The sequence below is a fragment of the Magallana gigas genome, chromosome 4, assembly GCF_963853765.1.
Source record: "Magallana gigas chromosome 4, xbMagGiga1.1, whole genome shotgun sequence".
Classification (NCBI taxonomy): Eukaryota; Metazoa; Mollusca; class Bivalvia; order Ostreida; family Ostreidae; genus Magallana; species Magallana gigas.
The window spans coordinates 28,044,051-28,055,140 of NC_088856.1; the positions used below are offsets into that span (position 1 = coordinate 28,044,051).

Here is an 11,090-nt window from a genome sequence, read left to right on the forward strand (position 1 = left end):
TTTTCAGAACTGGTTCGAAAGCGGCTTTCATTATGTGAAAGACCTTGTGAATGATAATGGTTTTAAATCGCTCAATGAAATAGCTGCTATATTAAAATCGAAAAGAAATTATCTTTGTGAATATCTAACACTAAAAAACGTTTTTCACTCTAAAATACATAATGATACAAGCAGGAGGAGATATATAAATATCAAAAATGAATTTCATTTTAAATTACAAGGAGAAATAAAAGATATCGGTAGAACGAAATCTGGCTTCTTCTATAAAATACTACTTGATGACAAATCCAAAAAACCTATCATGGAGAGTAAATGGAAAAATGAATTTAGCGACATAAACTCATTGTGTTGGCGAAAAATATATGATGAAAAAATTGTAAAAATTAATGATAAAAGCATTGCTGAATTTAATTTTACATTATTGCACAATCTGTTGCCAAATAATCTATACCTTAGCAAATGGAATAAAAATATTGATAAATATTGTACGTATTGTCGAGAAATTGAAAATACAAAACATATGGTTTTCGACTGTATACTAGTACTTGTAAAAAACATCTGGAAAAAGGTTTCTGCTATACTTAAAATTAATATTGCTTGGAAACATCTTGTTTTGGGTTTTATTTATAATGGAAACCAAAGCAATGTAGTTTTAAACAATGTAATATCCTTCATTGCATGTAAAATCTTTAAATACAAAATGAAATGTAAATTGATAGAAGTCAATGTCACAAATGCAGGCCTAATTTTTTTTAAGGTCATCGCTTGCAAGCTTTTTCCTTGTAAATCAGCAAGCACAAACTGTCAATTTTGATTACTGTATACTTAAAACTCTTTCTGAAATGCTGTAAATTGTAAAATATGAAATAGTAATAACAATAATAATAATTAAACTAGACACGATCTCGTTGCGAGCAACGAATGGGTCTTCCGTCCGATTTTTGAATAGATTAGATTAAACTTATCACTTCAAAGATAAAATCGTAGATCTAAGCGAAAAATAGTAAAAAACAAAATTGCGGCATTCGGGGCTGGAACCCGGGTCACCTGGGCCATGTCCACGACTCTATCGACTGAGCTACTCAGACTCTCGCTTCAGAATTTTGACGCTTAATTTCTCGAGAATGCCTGAATTACCTGAAAGCACCTTGTTGCGAGCAACAAGTGGGTCTTTCGTTTGATTTTGAATTGATAGGGTTCAATTAAACTGTTGACATTTGGTACGATTTACTATCATATTAACTTCCTTTTAAACTCATTTTTCAACCTACACTGCGAAATGCAGATTTCCGGAAAACGTCATTTTTAAACTTCAATATCTCCGCAATGCGTTGTCCGATTTTAAAACGGTTTTTAGTTTTGCATTCAGTACAAAAATGTCAACAAAACGTATATGCTTTAAAATTCCAAAAATCGAAATATTAGAATCACTTCCGGTGACGACCGGAAGCGACGGACGACCTGCTCATATTAAAATTTGATAAGTTTAAAACCTATTCTGATGGAAAAAAATTGTAGATTATTTGATTTAAAAAAAATTTAAAACACAACTTTCCAAAAATGCTGTTTGAGCGGACCGGAAGTGACGGGCGATCGTAGTTTTACCTGAATAGAAATTCAAAAATCTATCATTCCTGAAACTTTTAATTTTCTATCTTTAATCGTTTTTGCGAAAAAGGGAGGACAAGACCACTTTTTACAAAAAGAAAAACGAATATAACGGCCGACCGGAAGTGACGTCATCAACAAAAATGTACATGATAAAAGACCTTGATATTTTGTATTATTCGTGAAATTTTCATAAAAATCCGTTGTAGCATATTTGAGATATTTGAGTTTTAAGAAAAATGTTAAGAAAAAAAAGAATAATAATAGTGAAAAATAGAGAAAAAGAAACCTAACAAAAACAATAGGGTCTTCCGTTGGAAACGGAAGACCCTAAATATATTAATATTGTATTATTAGTATTAGAATATAATGAACTAGAGGGCGACCTGGCTCTCGTACTTTTATGCGGTATAGGACAAAAAGAACTGTGACTGTAGAAGCAAGTCCTACCGCATAGTACCGCATTTTATATTTTCTATATTCACAATTGTCAATTCCTAAATTTCCTATTTGTATTTAAATTATGACTTAGAATTGTTTTCATATATATATTTTTTTCAATAAATCTTTACATAAGAAAAAAAAAGATATGAAAGAAAAGCTAGCTGATTTTTAATCGATTTATTTGTAATCATTTCGAATTGAATATAACACAATTGGTACATTTATTTGAACTCTGCCTAAGTATCTGTATCCCTGGGGGTTTTTTTTAGAGAAAATATCTACTTAGGCAAGATTGGCGCTTTTTCATGACAAAAAAGACTGCATTTCTTTTTAAATATTTCTTCGTTAATGATAACCACATATACTTACCGAGCTTTGAAATTGCAATTCCAAGTAAACGTAAATTATATCTAACGAATCTTAATTAAGCGTCTTACATGTATTAATATCAAAGTTTTTGGTCAGATTAATTATAAATACATTAGCATTTAACGATAAACAATTATACATTGTATTATCATCAAACGTTCATTCATTTACTTTTTAAAGACATTTGAGTTAAAAATGATACTGAGTGTATAACCTTTTTATCCATGAATTGATATCACATTTTCAACATTACTGAACGGTGTTTTATTCAGGCACGTAGCATCGTTTTTGAAAGTGGGGGGCAGACTCTTGACTCTTGACAAGCAAAAAAAAAAAAGAAGGAAAAAAAGGAAAATTAAAAGTTTCCCAAAAATCTTCAAAATCCTAATCTCGGGGGGGGGGGGGGGGGGTTGGCGTAGTATATAACTTCATTTTCACTCCTCATTTTCTTATTTTCATATCAATTTTTTACATACTCCCAAAAAAGTGGGGGGGGGGGGGGCAACTCCATGATAATTCAATTTTTTATGTAATTATATAATTGTAAATTTTTAAAAATTTGTAGCTGCGAGAAAAAGTGGGGGGCCAGCCCCCCCCCCCCCCCCCCCCCCCCGATGCTACGTGCCTGTTATTATTAGAGTTATAAGGTTCACAATATGAGGATCATTTAGTAACTGGAAATTAACAGTACATACATGTACTTACACTGAGATATTTATGTAATAATTTTCCATACGGTGAACAAATATCTGTTTTTTTATATGGACAAACGAAGACAGATATGACAGATTGGGCGACTACGAGATAAAGAGAGAGAAAAAGAGGACTCTCTCTCTCTCTCTCTCTCTCTCTCGTTCGATCGCAGTTTTTGAAACGAAGATTAATTGTAGAAAAAAGTACAAGATACAATCAAAATACACTTGCCATCAACCCCCCCCCCCCCCAAAAAAAATAAAATAAAATAAAGGAGGATGTTTAGCATTCGATACATTAATTTATTTATTTTTATCTTTTTTATGGTTGCTTTAACACAATACACCACTCTTGGTGCAATATGATCAAAGATCAAATGATACGTTAATCTAGTATTTTTCTGTCAAATAAAGATCTTTTAACGACGCTTGGCATACGTGCAAATGCAACTTTTTTAATTCCACATTAATGAGACTAAATGATATAAAATATGTCAGATAAATAAATCATTTATAATTGGGGCCAGAAAAAGAAGAAATACGTAATTTAAAAACTGACATGAAAAGTAATATCCTTGCGGGATTTTGACATAATGTGATTGCATTTGCTATTTTGGTCAATAACATCCATGAAAGGTGTTTTAACATATATATACCAAGTGTAACAAAGGTACAAATATTAATTATACCTTGATTTCATAATTTCATTTTCCACTTCTCGATATTAATATTACTTAAACATACATTGCCAAACTAAAAATAAATTCTGCATTTTAACAGTTTTTGATGATGAAAATGTTTTACACATACGACTTGCTTGTATAATACACCTGGCAAAAATAATAATTTTACTTAAACAATAAAATACTTTCTTTGGTGATTCATGTGGGATATGGCGGTGACGACATTGCAGAAAAAACATGTAATTTATTATCATGTAATTCTAATGTAATAATTCACACATGTATATATTTACTTCTACCGAGTATAGTTCCCTCTGTTTCTTATTGAAACTTAAAGTTAATTCATAGCTCTATAGAAACAGTCAGACAAAAAATATACACGCCGCGTTTATCGATCTGTCGAAATATACAGCGACCTTAAAAAAGCCAATCACGGACTGCACGATGATGTCAGAATAAAATTCCCACCGGCGACAATTTAGTTGTTTCTTTAAGCTAAACTACTGATGTACATTAACAGTAATTTATATAATTAGAGAATTAACTTCAAATTTACTTAAAATATAAATTTATTAATTTGTTCAAAAGAAGATGTTAATATAAACAATAACATGTTTTCTTTGATGATTCATGCGAATTATGAAGGTAGTGATCATTACCGAAAAAAATTACATCACCCGATAACACGAGATATGTATTTTTTTTCTTCAATTTCGCCACCTTCATATCCTGCATGAAACACCAAAGAAAGCGTTTTATTGTTTTAGTATTTTTTTTCCTGCGACGATTATATTTTTTATAATTACATTTTCAGAGAAAATTCAGAGAAAATAAAAAATGAATAAACATGAATTCGGATTGGAAAGCATCAATTTATAAATATCCATGAAAATATGGGAAACCTGAAAGGAATAACACATAAGAATATTTTAAATCTTTACATCGTAGCCTATAGAATATTCACCTCTGAATTTCATCCTATCATCATGTAATGATAAATAAACATAATGAAATTTAGAATGGAAAATAAAACAATTTTTAAAGAAAACAGTTCTGATTTACTCTTCAATTCCTAATTTGTTTTCATCAATGATTCAATTTGAAGCTATTTCACATATTTGATTTTCTTTACATTGCCTTTGTTGTACTCACACACATACAGATTGTCATTATTGTCAACACATAAACCATTAGGATTCTTCAGATCACAGTTATCAATGTTACGGAGAAACTGTCCATTCTGATCCAAAATGTGGATACAATGGTTGTTACCGTCTGCTGTCAGGATACGACTCTGACTGTCTCTTGTGATACCCCAGGGTTCAAATGGTTTGTTCTTGGTAACTGAAGGATGACCGGTGTATCTCCATCTGAGTTTCCCGTCCTGATTGACCACCACTACTGCACCAGCCGCCCAGTCAGCTACACAGATGTCATGGTTTCTGTTCTCTGTGATGCATTTAATATAACATTTCTCTGAGAACAGAGGTTTACCATTATCATCAAATTGAATTGTTTGTTGCTCTGTAAATCCCGAGTACCGGACAACTTTGGATTGAGTTTCATCATCATTGTACATGGTAACCAGGAGATCACCAGTACAGGTGACACACAGATTAAGAGGCATCCATCCCTGTAATCTGATCAACTCTTCTGTCCGTCCATTCTTAACTTTATTCACTCTTCCTACTGCCTCATCAGAGTACAGTAGATCCCTGCCTACATCTACAGCTAAATCAAAAGGCGCTTCTCTTGATTTTGTAACAATTGTCTGTTGGAGTGAACCATAAGCATTGAAGCATTTGATTCCATTGTTCCACCCACTAGTCCATATCTGGTCATCATTTATATAGGTAACACAGCGTAGTTTTGTATACCCAGTCTGTATTGTGGCAACAAGCTCTGGTTTATCCAGTAGTTCTCTGACTAAAGTGTTGAGTTGGTTCAGTGACAATACATTTTCTTCTGTAGCAGCAGATAATGGGGTAATATGTCCAAACAATCTGTACAGCTTCTCACGGTCTATTGGTTTTGGAATGAATGTTGGCAATGTAACCTTACCTTTGGATGGAAGTTTGCTGACTTCTCTGATCTTAGAGCTGTATTCAATGGTTGGAGACACCTCAGTGGAGTTCTTTATTTCTTTAATAGCAAGTAATGTTTGTTTTATCAGAGACTGTATCTGTTTGATTTCATCCAAGTGTTTCTGTAAGATGTCTCTGTGTTTCTCTTTTATCTCGCTGATTTCAGTTTTCATTTTATTGATGACAATGTCGATTTCTCTGTGCCATTGCTCTCCTTGTTTGGACATTGTTGTTGTAAGTTTCTCATATCCTACATCCAGGTTGGCAAGTTGATTTTCCAAGTCAAGGACAATTTTCTCATATTTAGGAGAAATTAAGTTTTCATACTCTTTTGTATCTTTTTCAATAATGTCTTTCTTTGTCTTGTAAACCTCTGTGACTTCGACAAAGCTATGTCCCTTGTGCTGATCAGATGCCATACAGGAAGAACAAACAAAGGTTCCGCATTCCCTGCATTGCAATTCGCAGTTTTTCTGTGGATGTTTTCCACAATTCGGATAAATGAGGGTCGACCTTCGTTCCTGGAAAGGGACAATTTTATGTTTGTCATATCCATCTGAGATGTGATCTACTACACAGGGCTTGCAGAGGTTGACATGACAAAAGTCACAGTAGCTGTGTACTATGGCGGTCTCACAATGGTCACATCTGTGTACATCCTGGGCACTAGTACGGGGATCCATGATTTTTCTACAAATAGATAACAAATATTTCTACTATATATGTAAAACACATGTATCAACAGCCATTTTCATGTATTTTTTCAAATCTTCATAAAGTCTAAAATCTTTAATTTGTATATGTATAAGTATGAACATGGACGCCATGTTATCAATCTACTATTCTTTTTATCTTTCTCGTGAAGACTGGTACAAATGTAATCATATAAAATGTTCCAGAAGTGAAAGTAGAAATATTATATTTTAATACCTAATCAGAGCTTTAATTATTTCTATTTTAGGCCTAATTAAAATATATATTTCATTAGCCCTACATCTAAAAATGTTTTATTTGATAGATTAATCTAACAGATGTTGAAAAGGGGTACATACCGTGATTATTCTTCTGCCTTGTATTCTAACATTGTTGAGCTTTTGTGGAATGCGGTCACCTGACAGCTTTAAATTATTTAGAGTTACTTCCCGTGCTCTGTACTTGGGGTAAACGTGGAATGGAATTGTACTTCTAAGCAAGACTACGAATGTCCGAAATGATTTGATATATACTCGTTTTTTTTTTCTCGGGGGGGGGGGGGGGGGGGGGGGTAAGCGCATTTCTTTAACCTAATTACAAATAGTACGCATAATAATGATACGTTATATCTATACAAAGCATACAAGCATGCAAGTATATTTCCCACAGGGGCTTGGTTGTTGGATAGTGAATTTCCTAATTATTTGTTCCCGAAGAAAATGTGATTAAAATTGGTAATCTTATGTGTATTTCTGTGTATTGCAATAAATAAATTCACTAAAACCCCCCGTTTCAGTCATGTTAAAAAAGTGTACTCAATGTACATTAAAAAAAGTACTTTTTATAATGTACATTGAATACACTTTTTTAACATGACTGAAACGGGGGGTTTCAGTGTATTTATTTAATGCAATACACATAAATATATCTAAGATTACCAATCTTAATCAATTTTTTCTTCGGGAACAAATAATTAAGAACTTCACTATCCAACAACCAAGCCCCTGTGATATGTCCAGGCACGTAGCATCGGGGGGGGGGGGGGGGGGGGGGGCTGGCCCGCCCACTTTTTCTCGCAGCAAGATTTTTTTTTTTAATTTACACATAAAAAATTGAATTAACATGGAGTCCCCCCCCCCCCATTTTTGGCAGTATGTAAACAATTGGCACGGAAATAAGGAGCCCCCCCCCCCTCTAAAAGATTAGAATTTTGAAGATTTTTGAAAAATCCAAATTACCTTTTTTTTTTTCTTTATTTTGTTTTTGGCTTGTCAAGATTTTTTGGATGAGTCTGGCCCCTCCACTTTCAAAAACAATGCAACGTGCCTGATTTCACTGGCGTCGGAAGCAAATTGAAAGGGGGGAGGGGGGGTTAGACTAGACTAATCCTCAGAAATATTGACAGGCAAAAAAAAAAACCTAATTCTCAAAATCATGAAAATCTTTATCGGGGGGGGGGGGGGGGGGGGGGCCTAGTTTGCCTATGGCTCCAACTTCTCAATATTTCATAAATTTATGAACAATTATGTTTCCGGCTGAACCCTCTATGATGCTATGTTCCTGATAGTTTGGTCTAACTTTGCAAAAAAAATGCAAAATAAAGTTGCCCCCTAGACCCCCACCCCCTGTTCCGACGCCTATGATATTTATAATAGCTATTACAGTTAATAAAGGTGAACTCTTATGCAGTTGCAGTTTTCTTCTCAGGGAAGGTGTGATTAATAGAAGATCATGAAGAGTTGAAGTCCAATACAGTGCAGTGAAGATTGTCTCAATCTCATGCGCAAAGATAGAGGAGGGGGACACCACCTCAATGCTACCCCACCCCGGTAAATTCTAACATATGGTAAAATTACCGAAAATAGGTTTGGACCCCACGTCCCCCATGGCCACCCCCCGGCAAACATTATCATCCCTTAACACCCCAACACCCCCCTCCCCCGGAAAAGTCTTAATCCGCCACGCATGGCAGTCTTCGTTCTAAAGTCATTTGTGGTTACAGTTTTAAATTATAACCAAGGGAATTAATGGTCATGGGGACTAGGGTTTGTGATTCAAGAAAGGTTAGTGAAATGCAACAATGGATTACATGTATTTACCAGTGTTTCGTTTTCTTCTCTCTCTGTTGCTGAACCGCACTAGTATTAGTTCTGTAAATTCCTAATTAAACGCGACGAATTAATATACGCGTAAAATCGCGAGAAGCATCCTTGGCGGATTTTAAAATCTCGCTATTATTTTCTGAGAGTTGAAAACTATGAGAAATAAGGAGAAAAGTTCAACGCTCGCGATTTTATATTCTTGCGATTTGATACAAACCAGCGGGATCGCGGAATTAAGTACTCGCGTAATATATGGAATTTATGCGAGTCATTCATTTAATGTGTGATAGGTATTACATTATATTTGGTTTCTTTTTGGCAAATGTTATAGCCTCATTCTTGTTTCCTATTACATGTACCTGAAGCAGAAGAATAAGTTTATTGTTTTACCTGTCTTCGTGTCGCCATTTTCTGTAGTTTTACTGTACTGAAAGAAAAATTGAGAAACTTGTCTACTTTAAATCCAAATTGGACAAAATTCGAAAAATAATAAAATCAGATTTTCCTAGTATCATTGTGTCCGAAATACACATTCTATCTTCAAAGTTTTATGAAAAAGGGCTGAAAATCCCAAAATATGAATGGTATCACAATTTCCTGGTAATAAGCAAATCTATACTAACTAGGTCCTAAACACAATAAAAAGAGTTTTACAAAATCCTGTGCTAACAAACTGTTCATTACTATATCCAATGTACATGTTGGAATAAAAGGAAACGCCATTAATCGAAAATAATTCGTACCAATGCTTTGGCAGAAGTGAATGTTTACCAGTCGTTAATGCCATACATTTAGCAACACAGGGGCCGGGGTCTGACCTTTCCCCTTTGAAAACCGCGACTAGACCAAAGTAGAACTAGGAAAGAATTCGGAACGGAATGGTTTATTTGGAAATTGCTAAAGTTCAAACTTAAGACACTGTTATACTGTACATTATATTTCGACTGCTCAGTTCTCTATGTAAAATAATCAGTGCTCTCTTCGATACTTTTTATCATATGGGTGTCATGTGCAAAGATCTATGTTTGGTGAAATTTAAGCATGTTAGAAAGCATAAGACAGTGACATTTATCTCTCATTTTAGTTTTTAATCCTCAAGAAGGCCCCACCGTGCCCACCCTAGCTACTTTCAAAACCGATATTACGTGTCTGTTTTCAAACTGTTGTTAGAGACGATGGGGAGGTGGTATTAATTTTAAAATAATCAGTTCAGTTTCAGTTAATTTTTCACTCAACACCATATAATAGTACAAGAGTTATATAAGGAGGACCAAACATATTTACCTATATACAATATAGTTGTAAAGGTCACGAAAATAAGTGGGGTGAACAAACAGTGTGATTAATTTATGAAATAAAGAATCACAATTTTCTTAATGTAATATAGTTAAATGAGAACATGATTTCATAGAACTTTTTAGTGTTAAGAGAAGAACAGTAATAGGTGTCTAAAAACCTGACTTCATAATTTACCTAATGTCTTGCATTCTAATATAACATGAAATTCATCACCAATTTTGTTACAACTACACAAATTACAATGACGTTTACATCTTTCAACAGGTACCCCACCTTCCTATTTCAACAGGAAGACGACGATTTGTAGTTCTAAACTTTACTAATGTTTTTTTCTTAGTTTACTGGGTAACAAGACTAAATAGCGTTCACATTCAAAATTTGTTTTAAAAATTCTATATATAACACCCTTAGTCGATTCTTGAATATAAGCATACACCAGACAACGTGGATTAATTCGGTGACGATAATATTTCCATTGAATATAATTTTGCCATTATAGCTACCTATTTGAAATTCCCGGAAGTAAACCATAATATACTAAAATGGTGCTGCCATTAGACCCCCTGTCAAAGTCGCCATACATGTACTTTCTAACTTTATCTGTAAATAGAAACTTTTATGAAGCCAATGTTTTGTATTTTTTTTTTTTTTTTTTTTTTACATAATTTCTATTCTGTTAACACCAAATAATTAACTATAAACCTGATACTGGCTTTATTGTAAAAAGTGATTCTTAATATCTATAAAGTACATGTATATACACTGTGCGGAAACATCCATGACTTTGAAATGGGAGATGCAAGTCACTTGATGCCGAATCATCTTTTTGTGTGAGCTATGAATACGTAGACTGAGTTCTGCTTTTTGTTGAAAAAATTGAAGCAAAGGAAGTTGAGATAAACTGTTGTTGCATTTCTTTTCAAATGCAACTTGTCCAGGCACTTAGCATCGGGCCGGGGTGGGGGTGGGGTTCAAGCCCTCAACCCCGCCCCCCCCCCTACTTTTTCTCGCAGCAACTTATTTCTTTTAAATTTACATATAAAAAATTTAATTATCATGGAGTTGCCCCCCCCCCACTTTTTTGAAGAAAAAAAATGGTATGAAAAAAAAGGAAAT

General features: G+C 33.9%; 1 protein-coding gene across 1 annotated transcript; it reads right to left on the reverse strand.

Moving 5' to 3' along the window:
• Window positions 1-3,420: 3,420 nt before the first annotated feature.
• LOC136269552 (B-box type zinc finger protein ncl-1-like) lies at window positions 3,421-7,040 on the reverse strand. Its single transcript, XM_034449278.2, has 2 exons — window positions 6,933-7,040; window positions 3,421-6,570 (listed from the first exon to the last, which is right to left on the reverse strand). Exon 2 carries the CDS (start codon window positions 6,561-6,563, stop codon window positions 4,902-4,904), a length of 1,662 nt encoding a protein of 553 aa, XP_034305169.1. The 5' UTR covers window positions 6,564-6,570; window positions 6,933-7,040; the 3' UTR covers window positions 3,421-4,901.
• Between the last annotated feature and the right edge of the window lie 4,050 nt (window positions 7,041-11,090).